The sequence below is a fragment of the Oncorhynchus mykiss genome, chromosome 25 (assembly GCF_057628025.1).
Source record: "Oncorhynchus mykiss isolate SJ-2025 chromosome 25, ASM5762802v1, whole genome shotgun sequence".
NCBI lineage: Eukaryota > Metazoa > Chordata > Actinopteri > Salmoniformes > Salmonidae > Oncorhynchus > Oncorhynchus mykiss.
The window spans coordinates 13,258,386-13,277,341 of NC_143046.1; the positions used below are offsets into that span (position 1 = coordinate 13,258,386).

Consider the following 18,956-nt stretch of genomic DNA (forward strand, 5'->3'; position numbering starts at 1 on the left):
CCGTTCCTCTTATCCTATCCTCCCGTGCCTCTTATCCTCTCCTCCCGTTCCTCTTATCCTAATCTCCCGTTCTTCTTATCCTATCCTCCCGTTCCTCTTATCCTATCCTCCCGTGCCTCTTATCCTCTCCTCCCGTTCCTCTTATCCTCTCCTCCCGTTCCTCTTATCCTTTCCTCCCGTTCCTCTTATCCTCTCCTCCCGTTCTCTTATCCTCTCCTCCCGTTCCTCTTATCCTCTCCTCCCGTTCCTCTTATCCTCTCCTCCCGTTCCTCTTATCCTCTTATCCCCTCCTCACGTTCCTCTTATCGTCTCCTCCCGTTCCTCTTATCCTCTCCTCCCGTTCCTATTATCCCCTTATCCCCTCCTCCCGTTCCTCTTATCGTCTCCTCCCATTCCTCTTATCCTCTCCTCCCGTTCTCTTATCCTCTCCTCCCGTTCCTCTTATCCTCTACTCCCGTTCCTCTTATCCTCTCCTCCCGTTCCTCTTATCCTCTCCTCCCGTTCCTCTTATCCTATCCTCCCGTTCCTCTTATCCTCTCCTCCCGTTCCTCTTATCCTATCCTCCCGTTCTTCTTATCCTCTCCTTCCGTTCCTCTTATCCTATCCTCCCGTTCCTCTTATCCTCTCCTCCCGTTCCTCTTATCCTCTCCTCCCGTTCCTCTTATCCTATCCTCCCGTTTCTCTTATCCTCTCCTCCCGTTCCTCTTATCCTCTACTCCCGTTCCTCTTATCCTCTCCTCCCGTTCCTCTTATCCTCTCCTCCCGTTCCTCTTATCCTATCCTCCCGTTCCTCTTATCCTCTCCTCCCGTTCCTCTTATCCTATCCTCCCGTGCCTCTTATCCTCTCCTCCCGTTCCTCTTATCCTAATCTCCCGTTCTTCTTATCCTATCCTCCCGTTCCTCTTATCCTATCCTCCCGTGCCTCTTATCCTCTCCTCCCGTTCCTCTTATCCTCTCCTCCCGTTCCTCTTATCCTTTCCTCCCGTTCCTCTTATCCTCTCCTCCCGTTCTCTTATCCTCTCCTCCCGTTCCTCTTATCCTCTCCTCCCGTTCCTCTTATCCTCTCCTCCCGTTCCTCTTATCCTCTTATCCCCTCCTCACGTTCCTCTTATCGTCTCCTCCCGTTCCTCTTATCCTCTCCTCCCGTTCCTATTATCCCCTTATCCCCTCCTCCCGTTCCTCTTATCGTCTCCTCCCATTCCTCTTATCCTTTCCTCCCGTTCCTCTTATCCTCTTATCCCCTCCTCCCGTTCCTCTTATCGTCTCCTCCCATTCCTTTTCTTATATCCTCTTCTGTTCTCCTCTCCTTTCTTCTCATCACCTCTCTCTTCTCCTGCTCTTGTCCCCTCTTCTTCTCCTCCTCCTCATTTCCTCCTCTCTTCACTTCCCTTATTGTCTTGGCCCTGGCATGATGGTGCACCATACCAGACAGTCTCAGATATGGGTCTCTCAGTGTGTGTTTGATGAGAATCCCATCATACCTTTCCAGTTCATGCATGTCTCCAGGACAACACCAACACCTGCAGTGACCAGGAGTCCACTGATTGACTGTATGTAAAAGGAGTGAATTCAGTGAAAGTGGGGCAAGAAGAGTATGCCCTGTACTGTATGCATGGACAATGACAATCTGTTCAGAATCCTTCAGCCTGACTCTTACTAAGCTACAGGATCTCTTGGAGAGGAAGCACAGACAGTGGGCACATGCATGAGTTAATACCTGACTGATCCATTAGGAAATGTGCATCATATCGGCATAGTGGATGGTGCAAATGCAATTAACAACAAATTCATAAATAGAAACATGTAATAAAGTAGCAAATATATTATAGCCAAAATAGAGTAAGGCTAGCAATGGGAACAATATAATACCACTCAATACACTGTTTCCTCATACGTTGTGGGAAAAAATATTTGCCAATAGTGTTTTACCTTATATCCATCAATATGTTATTCAAAGTATTACATAAATCGAACCACAACAGATGTGTCCTGTTAATATCATTATATGTTATTACATTGTAGGCTAATAGCTGTTGGCATGCCAACTTGATTCTGACAAGTCTGTTTAAAAATGTTTTCTTTCCTCAGATGCAAGCAACAACAAGAGACAGGTTTCTTAGCCAAACACTAGTAAATAACCACCTACTCATACACGCTTTTTTTTTAACAAGAGGAGCTTTTATGGCAAGACGGGACTTTCACTGGACACTCCCATCTCAACCTTGGACGTGGATGTCTGCGTCTCTGATTGGTCGCTGAGCTTGGCTGACAACACCTGCTTGACTCCATCTAAATTGACGACCCGCCCGGGCTCTGGGAAATATAGGCAGCATCCCTGCTGTCCCAGCGCTCACTCTCTCTTTCTGTCTCACTCTCTGCGCTGCCCGCCTGAATACAGTCTACAGCCGTGAGTGCTACTGAGTTACAGACAGACAGACAGAGAGCAGACTGGCTGGTTGGACCGGCGCGTTTCCGATACAACACTGCATCATTGTCTCAGAGCAGAGGGAAGGCAGACTTTAGCACAGGTACATACTGGTCTTCACAGATAGAGGCAGAAATGTTGTTTAAATTTGCAATAGTGCTGCTGGTTTTGTCACTTTTGGAGCAAGTGGTGGGATTGGATAATATCGATGTTCATGACAACCCGTCAGAGAAACCGGCAAGCCAGAAAGGACGGATGTCTCTGCAGAACACAGGTAAGAAAGAGCACGCACGCGCAGAGAGAGAGAGAGAGAGAGAATGCTGACGGATTTGGTATGGGAAGTGGGTCGATGTTGAAATTATGTTATCAGAATACAGATCAGTGGGATACATTTGCGCGAGCGGGACCGCATGCTTGTGTGCACGTGCCCTCAGCGCGGTGTATTTTGGAGCGAGGAACACGTTATTTCTCTCTCTCTCCCTCTGCATTCATCTGTTTCTTGACCGAAATACTGGCTTTATCATGGATGAGATTACCTTTTCAGATGATCCAGAAAGGGGATATATTGTAAATACAGGGTGACAGAAATGCAATATGTTAGTAAACTATTAATAGACAGACACAAGGTAGGTCATGATAGATAACGTATATGGCAGCGCCTCTAGGTGTGTGTGTTTGTGCGTGTGCGCGTTTGAGTTGTTTTTTTTTCCCGCGTATGCTCGTTACAATGTGCTTGGTTCAAAGTTAGCCAACATCCAGCCGATCCATTGGCAACCAGTATGCGTTTTGCATTTAAATGAAACAAACTTGGCAAAATGACTTAGCCTATGAGCAAGCTACCACAGTTGAGTGACTATCATGTGGCTACAATAGAGCCTAGGCTACACTGTAATGGAAAACTGTAATTTATAAGGTAATTTGAGGTATTCTAAACAGTAAAATAAAATACAACTCTGAAATGTTTAATTGCAGAATAATGTAAATGATGGTGCATTATGTGAAAAATTGCTGTATTTTTGAATGGTACTGTAATTTCACCCCATATAATACAGTGCTTTACTGTATCTCTGGAGCATCAAACACATTTGACCACTAGTGGGGGAATGGTATTGTTGTGTCTGGCTTATTTACATATTTTGAGGCGTGCCTTGTAACATGCTATATTTGTTGCACCTGTGAGTGAGAATGCTGTACCAATTTAACTCCTATTGGGTTATAGTGGCAAATCAATTTAAAATGTATAGGGGCCATATTAGAGTGGCAGTGCGTCTTAAATGAAATGGTTGAGCATTTCACCAAGTCCGTTTGGTCTGTTTTGCCCTGTAGTTGTTGCCAGTTTGAAAGCCTTTATTAAGGCTTCCAGAAGTGCAATTGATATAAAACACAAAATATTAATTAATATAATGTTTAGACATTTTATCAAGTGGCCAACCTGCTTGCACAAATCCCTTGTAATTACAGTAAATACTGTGAAATACAAACCCCTCCCCTCAATGAATTTCATTCATCCATTAATTAATTAATTTAGTCATTCATTCATTCGGATTAAAGTAGCATACTCTGAATGCTGATTGGCTGACAGTCGTGGTATATCAGACTATACCAAGGGTTTTACAAAACATGTACTTTTACTGCTCTAATGACGTTGGTAACCAGTTTTTAATAGCAATAAGGCACTTCAGGGGTTTGTGGTATATGACCACTTTGTGTTGTGCCTAAGAACAGCCCTTAGCTGTGGTATATTGACCATATACCACATCCCATCGGGCCTTATTGCTTAAGTATAATGCAGTCAATAGTATTACAGTAATGTAATATGAGATACAGCATTTTACTCGCCACCTAGCTGCCTGTAAAATACTGTGAAATTCATGGTAACCGCTTTAAGGCTCGCACACATCGCACCTAATCTGGATCTAGTGTTCAACTGCCGATCATTCAGCGCGCTGTGTTTTAGGGACACCCGCTACAAACGTCTGACTGCCGAGATTTTTCACACGAGTCTACATGTAAAATCGGTTCGCAAATTACGTTCAAAGATGTTAAGTACTCTTGTCCAGCAAACGCTTTTGGTGTCTGAGCCCTTACAGTGGACTCCAGGCGTTAACTGTTGATTGTTAGGCTCCTACAAAGCATGCTGATAGGGAATGATGCAATCGCCTCATGCAGGGCTGATGTTCCGCATTCATAACAGGAATCCTAGTCCCTTAAGAAAGGCCTACGGTCTATGCAAAATAACCAATGTTATGAAATAAATACTTATATCTCTTATTCAATATAAAAATCACGAGAATGGAAGGGTTTCTAATCCTTGTAGTTGCAGGGACAGCCCTGATGCAGCTCTGCACAGTAGAGTCCCTCAGTCAGTCAGAGTCCCACACCACTGTGTAATTCAATGCACGTTGCGGCCAACTCGGACGAGCCAGGCACATTCCCGTGTAAACGCCAACACAAGCACTCGCTGCCGAGAGAGCAGCTCATTTTCCTGCAGCGCACCAAAGTTAAACCCAGTGACTACATACCCTTTTTTCTCTCTCTCTCTCTCTCTCTCTCTCTCTCTCTCTCTCTCTCTCTCTCTCTCTCTCTCACTCACTCACTCACTCACACCGCACGCGCACACGCACACGCACGCACACACACCCACACACACACACACACCTCCCCCCAACAGAGCAGTCCTTGTTGACAAGCATCATTTCTCAAGTAAATTTGTTGCTTTAATTCTTTATTTACTCTGACCGGAGGGCTCCTGAGATTAATCTGCCTAGGCTATCAAATATGACACTTCCAGTGATTTGCTCTAGGTATATTAATGCATATCTCCAACTAAGACACATGCTGTATGTCCAAGACTCATATATCCTATGATGTCTAAAACATGCTAACCCTTTCAAGATTGGCCTATATGGAATACCATACCAGTATAGTAATTGGTTCTATCCCATGTGTACTGAATGCCTCAGTGGCAGTGACTGGAGGAGAGGAGAGGGAGATGACTGGAGGAGAGGAGATGGAGATGACTGGAGGAGAGGGGGATGACTGGAGAAGAGGAGGGAGATGACTGGAGGAGAGGAGAGGGAGATGACTGGAGGAGAGGAGAGGGAGATGACTGGAGGAGAGGAGAGGGAGATGACTGGAGGAGAGGAGAGGGAGATGACTGGAGGAGAGGAGAGGGAGATGACTGGAGGAGAGGGGGATGACTGGAGGAGAGGAGAGGGAGATGACTGGAGGAGAGGGGGATGACTGGAGAAGAGGAGAGGGAGATGACTGGAGGAGAGGAGAGGGGGATGACTGGAGGAGAGGAGAGGGAGATGACTGGAGGAGAGGAGAGGGGGATGACTGGAGGAGAGGAGAGGGAGATGACTGGAGGAGAGGAGAGGGAGATGAGAGATGAGTGGAGGAGAGGAGAGGGAGATGACTGGAGGAGAGGAGAGGGAGATGAGTGGAGGAGAGGAGAGGGAGATGACTGGAGGAGAGGAGAGGGAGATGAGTGGAGGAGAGGAGAGGGAGATGACTGGAGGAGAGGAGAGTGAGATGATGGGGACTCACTCTCTCTGTGGGTCTTCTGATTACAGAAGTTTGTGTGCCATGTGTAGCCTAACACCGTGTGCCATGTGTAGCCTAACACCGTGTGCCATGTGTAGCCTAACACCGTGTGCCATGTGTAGCCTAACAACGTGTGCCATGTGTAGCCTAACACCGTGTGCCATGTGTAGCCTAACACCATGTACCATGTACACTATACATTATTTAACTAGGCAAGTCAGTTAAGAACAAATTATTGTTTACAATGACGGCTTACCCCTGCCAAACCCTAACCCGGACGACACTGGTCCAATTGTGCACCGCCCTATGGGACTCCCAATCACGGCCTGGAATCGAACCAGGGTCTGTAGTGACGCCTCTAGCACTGAGATGCAGTGCCTTAGACCGCTGCGCCTTAGACTGGAGCCAAAGGGAAGGCCTCTCTAAATATCCTACCATTTGGGGTTAACAGGCAGACATTTCCCACTCTCCTGGTCATTTCATTTCGGTCCACTATCATTTGTTTTATTCCTGTCCTCCTTGGCTGCCACTGGCCAGGCGTTGTATAAGATTGTATAACATCTACATTTGAGTCATTTAGCAGATGCTCTTATCCAGAGCCACTTACTGGAGTGAGTACATACATTTGTCATGCTGATCCCCCGTGGGAATTGAGCCCACAGCCCTGGCGTGGCAAGCGTCATGCTCTACCAACTGAGTTACATGGACAGCGAGAGGCCCAAGGGTGATGCCAACCTACTACAGCCCTGGCGTTGCAAGCGTCATGCTCTACCAACTGAGTTACATGGACAGCGAGAGGCCCAAGGGTGATGCCAACTGCCAACCTACTACAGCCCTGGCGTTGCAAGTGTCATGCTCTACCAACTGAGTTACATGGACAGCGAGAGGCCCAAGGGTGATGCCAACTGCCAACCTACTACAGCCCTGGACTGCACTGTTTCACATCTTCTCCTCTGTATATTTGGATACTCCGGTTTCAATGTAAACATCAACCACTGGTCTTACCAGAGTCATGTCACATTGGGCTGCATTATGAAACATTGTATGTGTCCCACTCTATCTTCTATAGTGCAGTATAGGGACAGGAACACTGTCTAGTCCAGGTCAGTCACCTGTTCAGTCACCAGTTCAATCACCTGTCTACTTCAGTCCAATCACTTGTCTACTTCAGTCCAGTCACCTGTCTACTTCAGTCCAATCATCTGTCTACTTCAGTCCAGTCACCTGTCTACTTCAGTCCAATCATCTGTCTACTTCAGTCCAATCACCTGTCTACTTCAGTCCAATCACCTGTCTACTTCAGTCCAATCACCTGTCTACTTCAGTCCAGTCACCTGTCTACTTCAGTCCAATCACCTGTCTACTTCAGTCCAATCACTTGTCTACTTCAGTCCAGTCACCTGTCTACTTCAGTCCAATCATCTGTCTACTTCAGTCCAGTCACCTGTCTACTTCAGTCCAATCATCTGTCTACTTCAGTCCAATCACCTGTCTACTTCAGTCCAATCACCTGTCTACTTCAGTCCAGTCACCTGTCTACTTCAGTCCAATCATCTGTCTACTTCAGTCCAGTCACCTGTCTACTTCAGTCCAATCATCTGTCTACTTCAGTCCAATCACCTGTCTACTTCAGTCCAATCACCTGTCTACTTCAGTCCAATCACCTGTCTACTTCAGTCCAGTCATCTGTCTACTTCAGTCCAGTCATCTGTCTACTTCAGTCCAATCACCTGTCTACTTCAGTCCAATCACCTGTCTACTTCAGTCCAATGACCTGTCTACTTCAGTCCAATCACCTGTCTACTTCAGTCCAGTCACCTGTCTACTTCAGTCCAATCACCTGTCTACTTCAGTCCAATCACCTGTCTACTTCAGTCCAATCACCTGTCTACTTCAGTCCAGTCACCTGTCTACTTCAGTCCAATCACCTGTCCGCTCCAGTCCAGTCACCAGTCTAGTCCATCTCTCCACAGCAGCCCGGCCAGTTAGTCACTTAGAAAGATCCTGTGAAAAGTTGAAGGGTGTCAAATATGTGTACCTGGCAGCACAGACAGGAAAGACTAATTATATATAAACTAATACACAGTCACTCATCTACATGCTTGTTTAATACCAGGAAAACTGACACCGGTTGACTAAAGGCACAATAGTAATGACTTCTGCGTTGGTATGTTCTCCTGTAATACCCAACGCTGTATTGGTATCTGCAGTGCAGCATCCCCTCCTATCCTCACGCCAGGCAATGCAGATGTATTTTGACGCAGAATGACACAGTAATAATCTCTCTGTCACCATGCATTCATCTGCACACCCCTCTGGTCTGTCTCTCTCTGTGGAGAGAAGAGGAGAGATGTTGTTTTCTTATCTCTGACGCTGAAGCCTGGAGGCTGGTTTAGTATGTATCTACTACACTGACAGTAGAAAGAGGGAGCATCCCAAATGACACCCTGTTTCCTATATGGTGCACTACTTTGGACCAGGGTCCACATAGGAGCCAGTCTCTCTGCCATGGGAATTCAAATCTCAGCCTGGATGTCCAGACCTAAGTACTGTTCCTTCTTTTCCTCTCCCTAACTGAATGATTAATGTTACTGATTGGCCAGAGAGTCACCTGGTGGGAAATGATGAAAACATGAAATACATATTTTGTTTGTTACGCATGGACAAAGGAGGGGGGGGGTCTGTATTTGAGAAAAGGGGCCTAGAACTCTTACTCTACTAACATAACCATAGGTTAGAAAGTTACAAAGAAGATTACAAGGAAATAACAGCTATGAGACAACAAGGAAATAACAGCTCTGAGACAACAAGGAAATAACAGCTCTGAGACAACAAGAAAACAACAGCTCTGAGACAACAAGGAAATAACAGCTCTGAGACAACAAGGAAATAACAGCTCTGAGACAACAAGGAAATAACAGCTCTGAGACAACAAGAAAACAACAGCTCTGAGACAACAAGGAAATAACAGCTCTGAGACAACAAGGAAATAACAGCTCTGAGACAACAAGAAAACAACAGCTCTGAGACAACAAGGAAATAACAGCTCTGAGACAACAAGGAAATAACAGCTCTGAGACAACAAGGAAATAACAGCTATGAGACAACAAGAAAACAACAGCTCTGAGACAACAAGGAAATAACAGCTCTGAGACAACAAGGAAATAACAGCTCTGAGACAACAAGGAAATAACAGCTCTGAGACCACAAGGAAATAATAGCTCTGAGACAACAAGGAAACAACAGCTCTGAGACAACAAGGAAATAACAGCTCTGAGACAACAAGGAAATAACAGCTCTGAGACAACAAGGAAATAACAGCTCTGAGACAACAAGGAAATAACAGCTCTGAGACAACAAGAAAACAACAGCTCTGAGACAACAAGGAAATAACAGCTCTGAGACAACAAGGAAATAACAGCTCTGAGACAACAAGGAAATAACAGCTCTGAGACAACAAGGAAATAATAGCTCTGAGACAACAAGGAAATAACAGCTCTGAGACAACAAGGAAATAATAGCTCTGAGACAACAAGGAAATAACAGCTCTGAGACAACAAGGAAATAACAGCTATGAGACAACAAGGAAATAATAGCTCTGTGACAACAAGGAAATAACAGCTCTGAGACAACAAGGAAATAACAGCTCTGAGACAACAAGGAAATAACAGCTCTGAGACAACAAGGAAATAACAGCTCTGAGACAACAAGGAAATAACAGCTCTGAGACAACAAGGAAATAACAGCTATGAGACAACAAGGAAATAATAGCTCTGAGACAACAAGGCAATAATAGCTCTGAGACAACAAGGAAATAATAGCTCTGAGACAACAAGGAAATAACAGCTCTGAGACAACAAGGAAATAACAGCTCTGAGACAACAAGGCAATAATAGCTCTGAGACAACAAGGAAATAATAGCTCTGAGACAACAAGGAAATAACAGCTCTGAGACAACAAGGAAATAACAGCTCTGAGACAACAAGGAAATAACAGCTCTGAGACAACAAGGAAATAATAGCTCTGAGACAACAAGGAAATAACAGCTCTGAGACAACAAGGAAATAATAGCTCTGAGACAACAAGGAAATAATAGCTCTGAGACAACAAGGAAATAACAGCTCTGAGACAACAAGGAAATAACAGCTCTGAGACAACAAGGAAATAACAGCTCTGAGACAACAAGGAAATAATAGCTCTGAGACAACAAGGAAATAACAGCTCTGAGACAACAAGGAAATAACAGCTCTGAGACAACAAGGAAATAACAGCTCTGAGACAACAAGGAAATAACAGCTCTGAGACAACAAGAAAATAACAGCTCTGAGACAACAAGGAAATAATAGCTCTGAGACAACAAGGAAATAATAGCTCTGAGACAACAAGGAAATAACAGCTCTGAGACAACAAGGAAATAACAGCTCTGAGACAACAAGGAAATAACAGCTCTGAGACAACAAGGAAATAATAGCTCTGAGACAACAAGGAAATAACAGCTCTGAGACAACAAGGAAATAACAGCTCTGAGACAACAAGGAAATAACAGCTCTGAGACAACAAGGAAATAACAGCTCTGAGACAACAAGGAAATAACAGCTATGAGACAACAAGGAAATAACAGCTATGAGACAACAAGGAAATAACAGCTCTGAGACAACAAGGAAATAATAGCTCTGAGACAACAAGGAAATAACAGTTTAGGGATAAAAAGGAAATACCAGCTCTGAGACCATGCTTAAGACCATGGCCTGTATCATTACATGTAATGGGGATAGAGGTTGATGCTTGATAGTAGACTGTAAGTGTCAGTGACAACTCTCTCTCCATCTCTCTCTCGCTCCAGCTGAGATCCAGCACTGTCTGGTGAGTGCAGGAGATGTGGGCTGCGGTGTGTTTGAGTGTTTTGAGAACAACTCCTGTGAGATCAGAGGCCTGCAGGAGATCTGTCTGACCTTCCTACACAACGCCGGAAAGTTTGATTCCCAGGTAAGGCACTCTGTGTGTGTGTGTGTGTGTGTGTGTGTGTGTGTGTGTGTGTGTGTGTGTGTGTGTGTGTTTGTTTAAGTCTACATGTGTGTGTGTGTACATGCGTGTATGTTAGTGCACACATGGATTTATTGAGTGTGTTTGCCAACATGTGCATTCGAATGTGTTTGTGTGCCCCAATTCTCTTCCCTCTCCCACGGAGGTCAGGTCTCTGTGTGTCAGGGCAGAGGGCTCCAGGGCCAGGGGTAGCCAGCTGGCACCATGCCGAGCCAGATCCCCTGTCAGACGGGTAGAACAGCCTCTGTCCCGGCCTCTCACTGGGCCATCAGAAGGAGTTCTAACCATCCTACAACTAGAACATCTACAGTGCATTCAGAAAGTATTCAAACCCCTTCACTTTTACCACATTTTCTTACGTTACAGCTTTATTCTAAAATAGATTAAATAAATAAAACATCCTCATCAATCTACACACCATACCCTATAGTGACAAAGTCAAAACAGGTTTTTATGTATCAAATGTATAAAAACTCTTATTTACATGAGTATTCAGACCCTTTGCTATGCTATTCCAAATTGAGCTCAGGTGCATCCTGTTTCCATTGATCATCCTTGAGATGTTTCAACAACTTGATTGGAGAACACCTGTGGTAAGGTCGCAGTTGTAAATGAGAACTTGTTCTCAACTAGCCTACCTGGTTAAATAAAGGTGAAAAAAAATGCAATTGATTGGACATGGTTTGGAAAGGCACACTCCTTTCTATATAAGTCCCCACAGTTGACAATGCATGTCAGAGCAAAAACCAAGCCATGAGGTCGAAGGAATTGTCCATAGTGCTGAGAGACAGGATTGAGTTGAGGCACAGATCTGGGGAAGGGTACAAAAAAATATATGCAGCATTGAAGGTCCCCAAGCACAGAGTGGTCTCCATCATTCTTAAACGGAGGAAGTTTGGAACCACCAAGACTCTTCCTAGAGCTGCTAGCCCAGTCAAACTGAGCAATTGGGGGAGAAGGGCCTTGGTCAGGGTGCCGACCATGAACCCAATGGTCACTCTGACAGAGCTCCAGAACTCCTCTGTGGAGATGAGAGAACCTTCCAGAAGGACAACCATATCTACAGCACTCTACCAATCAGGCCTCAGACTGGGGCGAAGGTTCACCTTCCAACAGGACAACAACCCTAAGCACACATCCCAAGAGTCTGCAAAGCTGTCATCAAGGCAAAGGGTGGCTACTTTGAAGAATATCAAATATATTTTGATTTGTTTAACACTTTTTTGGTTATTATGTGATTCCATATGTGTTATTTCAACATTTTGATATCTTCACGATTATTCTACAATGTAGAAAATAGTAAAAATAAAGAAAAACCCTTGAATGAGTAGATGTGTCCAAACTTTGACTGGTACTGTATGTAAATGTGATATTTCAGTTTTTTATTTGTAATACATTTGCAAAAATATATTTTTTTAAACTTCTTTTTTTTTTGTCATTATAAGGTATTGTGTGTATATTGATGAGGATTTTTTTTTTTTAATCAATTTTAGAATAGGTCTGTAACGTAACAAAATGTGGAAAAAGTCAAGGGGTCTGAATACTTTTCGAATGCACTGTATGTTCAGGGGTTAGCAGGTTTTTATTGGTACAGCACAATCAACCAATCCAATAATCCCCAGCTTCCAATTGGTCAATTCAACCACTCTCCTCTCCCTTGCATCTATTCCCAAGGTCGTTGCTGTAAAATACATGTTAAGTACAATCATTAATGGTTGAGTGTTCTATATTTCTGTTAGGGTCAGGTTTGAGTGTTCCATAGTTCTGTTAGGGTTGAGTGTTCTATATGTCTGTAAGGGTTAGGGTGGAGTGTTCTATATATCTGTTGGGGTTAGGATTGAGTGTTCTATAGTTCTGTTAGGGTTGAGTGTTCTATAGTTCTGTTAGGGTTAGCGTTGAGTGTTCTATAGTTCTGTTAGGGTTAGGATTGAGTGTTCTATATGTCTATTAGGGTTAGGGTTGAGTGTTCTATATATCTGTTAGGGTTAGGTTTGAGTGTTCTATATATCTGTTAGGTTTAGGGTTGAGTGTTCTATAGTTATGTTAGGGTTAGGATTGAGTGTTCTATAGTTCTGTTAGGGTTAGGGTTAGGGTTGAGTGTTCTATATTTCTGTTAGGGTTAGGGTTGAGTGTTCTATATGTCTGTAAGGGTTAGGGTTGAGTGTTCTATAGTTCTGTTAGTGTTAGGGTTGAGTGCTCTATATGTCTGTAAGGGTTAGGGTTGAGTGTTCTATAGTTCTGTTAGGGTTAAGGTTGAGTGTTCTATAGTTCTGTTATGGTTAGGTTTGAGTGTTCTATATGTATGCTAGGGTTAGGTTTGAGTGTTGTATAGTTCTGTAAAGGTTAGGTGTTCTATATGTCTGTTAGTGTTAGGGTTGAGTGTTCTATATGTCTGTTAGTGTTAGGGTTGAGTGCTCTATATGTCTGTAAGGGTTAGGGTTGAGTGTTCCATAGTTCTGTTAGGGTTAAGGTTGAGTGTTCTATAGTTCTGTTAGGGTTAGCATTGAGTGTTCTATAGTTCTGTTAGGGTTAGCATTGAGTGTTCTATAGTTCTGTTAGGGTTAGGTTTGAGTGTTCTATAGTTCTGTAAAGGTTAGGTGTTCTATATGTCTGTTAGTGTTAGGGTTGAGTGTTCTATATGTCTGTTAGGGTTAGCATTGAGTGTTCTATAGTTCTGTTAGGGTTAGGATTGAATGTTGTGTAGTTCTGTTAGGGTTAGGGTTGAGTGTTCTATAGTTCTGTTAGGGTTGAGTGTTCTATATGTCTGTTAGGGTTAGGGTTAAGTGTTCTATAGTTCTGTTAGGGTTAGGATTTAGTGTTCTACATGTCTGTGTGTTTAGGGTAAGGGTTAGGGTTGAGTGTTCTATAGTTCTGTTAGGGTTAGGGTTAAGTGTTCTATAGTTCTGTTTGGGTTAGGGTTGAGTGTTCTATATCTACTGTGTGTGTTTAGGGTAAGTCGTTCATCAAGGATGCTCTGAAGTGCATGGCCCACGGCTTGAGACACAAGTTCAGCTGCATCAGCAGGAAGTGCCTGGCCATTAAAGAGATGGTGTTCCAGCTGCAGAGAGAGTGTTACCTCAGACACAACCTGTGTTCTGCAGCCAAGCAGAACGTTGCTGTCATGGTGGAGATGATCCACTTCCAGGACCTTTTCCCTAAAGGGTGAGGATGTAGGCATTCATCAGTGTGTTTTTTTCTCTCCCTCTCTCCGTATCATCCCTTCTTCTCTTCCCTAAAGGGTGAGAAGTACTATGTCTCTCTTTCTCTCTGACCCTTTGTCTGTCTCTTCCTCCCTCTCCATCACTCTCTCTGCCTTTCTCTACCTCTTTCTACTCTTCTCTCTGCCTCTTCCCATTTTGACTTACCTAGAAGGTAAACCACCCATACCAAGCTGTGGATGTGCAGCCCTATATTCATATAATAGTATAATAATCCCATGATATCTCTCTCTCTCTCTCTGTCTCTCTCCTACCCACAGGCCGTATGTGGAGCTGGTCAACATCCTACTGAGCTGTGGGGAAGAGGTGAAGGAGGCCTTAACCAGGAGCGTCCGGCTGCAGTGTGAGCAGAACTGGGGGGCTCTCTGTGACAGCCTGAGTGTCTGCTCTTCCCTCACCCCCCCTCCTGGTCAGGCCCCCGCCTCCCCCGACCACCGCCGCCACAGGTCCCCCCACTCCGAGCCAGACCACCCCAGACCCCCCCGACAGGGGGACAAGGACAAGCCCAGTAAAGGCGGCTTCAACGCCCACCCCCGCAGCCGCAGCCAGGGTCCCCGTCGACAGAGCCCCGAGGCTGGGGTGGCGGCGGAGCAGGAAGGCTCTGAGGCCACAGACATCCGGAGGTGAAGAGACATTGAACCCTAACTATCCAGAGCCCTCCCTGACCGTGTCACCATCATAGCCCCCCCCCCCACACACACACACACACACATACACACACACAGACATACACATAGACAGATACTGTTGTACATGCAAGAACACACACATCTACACACATACACAGACTCACTCTCTCTTTCTCTCGCTCTCTCCGTCCTCTCTCCCTCTCTCTGTCCTCTATCCCTCTCTCCGTCCTCTATCCCTCTCTCCGTCCTCTATCCCTCTCTCCGTCCTCTATCCCTCTCTCCGTCCTCTCTCCCTCTCTCCGTCCTCTCTCCCTCTCTCCGTCCTCTATCCCTCTCTCCGTCCTCTATCCCTCTCTTCGTCCTCTATCCCTCTCTCTGTCCTCTCTCCCTCTCTCTGTCCTCTATCCCTCTCTCCGTCCTCTATCCCTCTCTCCGTCCTCTATCCCTCTCTCCGTCCTCTATCCCTCTCTCCCCCTCTCCTCTCCAGTCATTTCAGAAGTCCCAAATGGTACATCTGCAGGGTAACTTGGTGTAGCTCGTTCAGTTACTCCAGATTGTAGTCCACGATGTTGTTTCTGTTTAGTATTATTATCCTGATTTTATTTGTGTTAAGTGTTAGGACTTCTTGGGCTCTAATATAGCGTTTCTCAAATCATACTCACTGTAACTTCTGATTATATTTGTATTATTTATTTTATTCTTTATGCAATGTTTAAATATCCAAATGTACATAGAAATATACATATCTATATTTATACAGTATGAACATGTATAAATATAGTCACCATATAAGATTATAGTACATGGTGTGTTCTGTTGTATACCACACCAGACTTCATCACCACCCATCTGTAGATATGCAACATTCAGCATTGTTGTTTCAAAGTGGGAATGTGTTGTTAGTATTATAATACTAGATACTTGATGATGATGATACTTGATGATGATGATTAAATACAAACTGTACAGGTTTTGAAGCCCAGTTCTGGCACATATGGCTTGTAGTGCATGAGGTTGGGTTACCATGGCAAAGTAAACAAACTGGTACATTTTCCGATGGCCAGTTCCATCGTTAGGATTCCTACTATTAGGGCACCCAGAACACAGTGTCTGTCTGTAGCAGCATATGCATACTGTGTCTCAAATAGCACCCTATTCCCTACCAAGTGCACTGCTTTTGACCAGGGCCAATTGGGCCAATTGGGTTGCAGACATAGCGTAGGTTTAGTTATCTCAGAAAATCCTCCTCTGATCTCAGCTAATGTGCTAATGCATCCAGGTGCCTCAACATGCTGGTTCCATGTGTAGTGACTCCTCTCTGTGATGCTGAGGTTTACTAGAGTTCACTCGACTGGGGTGACAATGTCGTACAGTAAGTAGCACTAGAACAATTCAAAGGTGATTTTCAATTGATTCGGTTTAAAGATGAATTATTGAAACTTTTATTGGACTCTTAGGTACAAACATTTCTGTTGTTGTGGGAACAGACTCGCAGACATTCAAACAGACAGTCCTACAGACATGCTACAGACAGTCCTACAGACACGCTACAGACACGCTACAGACAGTCCTACAGACACGCTACAGACAGTCCTATAGGAACGCAGTAGACGGTCCTACAGACACGCTACAGACAGTCCCACAGACACGCTACAGACACGCTACAGACAGTCCCACAGACACGCAGCAGACAGTCCTACAGACACGCTTCAGGCAGTCCCACAGACATGCTACAGACAGTCCCACAGACACGCTACAAACAGTGCTACAGACATGCTACAGACATGCTACAGACATGCTACAGACACGCTACAGGCAGTCCTACAGACATGCTACAGACATGCTACAGACAGTGCTACAGACATGCTACAGGCAGTCCTACAGACAGTCCTACAGACAGGCTACAGACATGCTACAGGCAGTCCTACAGACCCACTACAGGCAGTCCTACAGACAGTCCTACAGACATGCTACAGGCAGTCCTACAGACAGTGCTACAGACAGTCCTACAGACACGCTACAGACAGTGCTACAGACACGCTACAGACAGTCCTACAGACAGTGCTACAGACATGCTACAGACATGCTACAGACAGTGTTACAGACAGTCCTACAGACACGCTACAGACAGTGCTACAGACAGTCCTACAGACACGCTACAGACACGCTACAGACACGCTACAGACACGCTACAGACATGCTACAGACAGTGCTACAGACAACGCTACAGACAGTCCTACAGACAGTAGCACCCCAGTAACTGCATCTCAGCAAGCATCACTAGTGTGATTGATTGATTGATTGATTGATTAGTATGATTGATTAGTATGATTGATTGATTGATTGACAGGTGTGGTTCTGATGATACCACTGATTGCTGTACAGCTGAAGCCATCTCCAGACTCACCACTCTAACTGAAGACAGTCTGTACACTAACGTGACACCACAAGACTATGAAAGCCCACTGAGCTAAACGCTTAGGCATTACCCTAGGGAGATAACACAAATATTGTGCTTTCTGCCATCAAAGCGTTGTATGCAATCAAGTAACCGGAAGCAGCCAATCAACAGTGTCTTCCTGTATAATCACCAGGTCAGACCAGGGGAGGTAGAGGAGGAGGAGGTGGTAGAGGAGGTGGTATGAACCCGTTCTGTTCTTGCCCCCTCTCTCTCTCTTCCTTTCCAGAGTCCTATGCTAAAATGCTAAAATGGCACCCTATTCCCTACATAGTGCACTACTATGGGCCCTGGTCAATAGTAGTGCTATGAGCACTGGTCAAAAGTAGTGCACCATATAGGGAATAGGGTGCCATTGGGTCCACACTTTGGGGCTCAGTCCGCTGTTATTCTAAATTGTATATTTACCAAGGCCACCAGAGAATACCTCTGAGCTACAGCCAAGAGCTGGCCGGCCGCACGGGGAGAGAGAGAGATGAAGGGGAAAGGAGGATGAGAACTACAGTCAACGGTTCCTGAGGAGACACAATTTCTAGATTTCTCTCGTCCACGTCCTCCCTGTTCCTTCTTCCACCTCTTCTTGTAGTTCTGAGGTGTCTGTTGGCCAGTCATGCTATCCTGACGACCCCCTATTCCTATTCAGATGATGTGACAACCTATTGCAGTTTATTGACTTCTTTGGGCACCAGGTGTGTAACTCTATTAAGAATGTAAATGACTGTAAGTGACCATCTGTTCCATACTCTGTCACTATGTTCTCCATTTTGTGTTCCAGGAGAAATAGACTGACAGGGATTCCTACTCCTTGTTTCTCAGTGTTCCATACAGCACATCACTTCCTCTACACCCCCAGTTGGGCATCAGAATGACCTTGCAGAATGTAGTCTGGTATGGTTTTACTTCACGTGTCTGATAATGTGTATACAAACAGTACTATGAAACTCTGAAATCAAAATCAACAGAAATGTATCTTGTTATCATTAAAAGTGACTTTTTTTGTGGATATTTTTGTACACTGTGTTTTAGTCATCAAGGTTTTGTGTGTTCAGTAGGTAGCTCTGATCATGACAGGGGCGGCAGGGTAGCCTAGTGGTTAGAGCGTTGGACTAGTAACCGGAAGGTTGCGAGTTCAAACCCCCGAGCTGACATGGTACAAATCTGTCGTTCTGCCCCTGAACAGGCAGTTAACCCACTGTTCCCAGGCCGTCATTGAAAATAAGAATTTGTTCTTAACTGACTTGCCTGGTTAAATAAAGGTAAAAAAAAAAAAAATGAACTGCGTGGCATGACAACAATTCAGAGGAATTATTTCCACTTAGATAATATTGACACGACTATCCAGAAAGATACATTGAAAAATATGCATACCACATAGATAAGACAAGGAATTATTTGAATGCACAAGAGACTGACGGTGGACTTTCTCAGCTACAATTAATGTATTCTTCAACACCAGGTCAACGTTCAGTTGTCAAACATTGCAGATAGTAACGCCATGAATAGAGCAGACATGATTCCTTGTTCTACAGGTCGGAGGAGCATGTTTGTTCTACGTAACATATTTCTATCTGAACGTTTTAAAACTTGTGTCGTGCTGAACGTGCCCGATCATTATAGTGTAATATTGTGTGATAGCG

At 44.7% G+C, this 18,956-nt stretch overlaps 1 protein-coding gene across 1 annotated transcript; it reads left to right on the forward strand.

Annotated features, from left to right (window-relative positions):
• Nucleotides 1-2,315: 2,315 nt before the first annotated feature.
• Nucleotides 2,316-18,322, forward strand: LOC110504598 (stanniocalcin-2). Its single transcript, XM_021583359.3, has 4 exons — nucleotides 2,316-2,699; nucleotides 10,815-10,957; nucleotides 13,965-14,176; nucleotides 14,493-18,322. The coding sequence occupies exons 1-4, from the start codon at nucleotides 2,561-2,563 to the stop codon at nucleotides 14,857-14,859; spliced, it is 861 nt and encodes a 286-aa protein (XP_021439034.1). The 5' UTR covers nucleotides 2,316-2,560; the 3' UTR covers nucleotides 14,860-18,322.
• The last annotated feature ends 634 nt before the right edge of the window (nucleotides 18,323-18,956 follow it).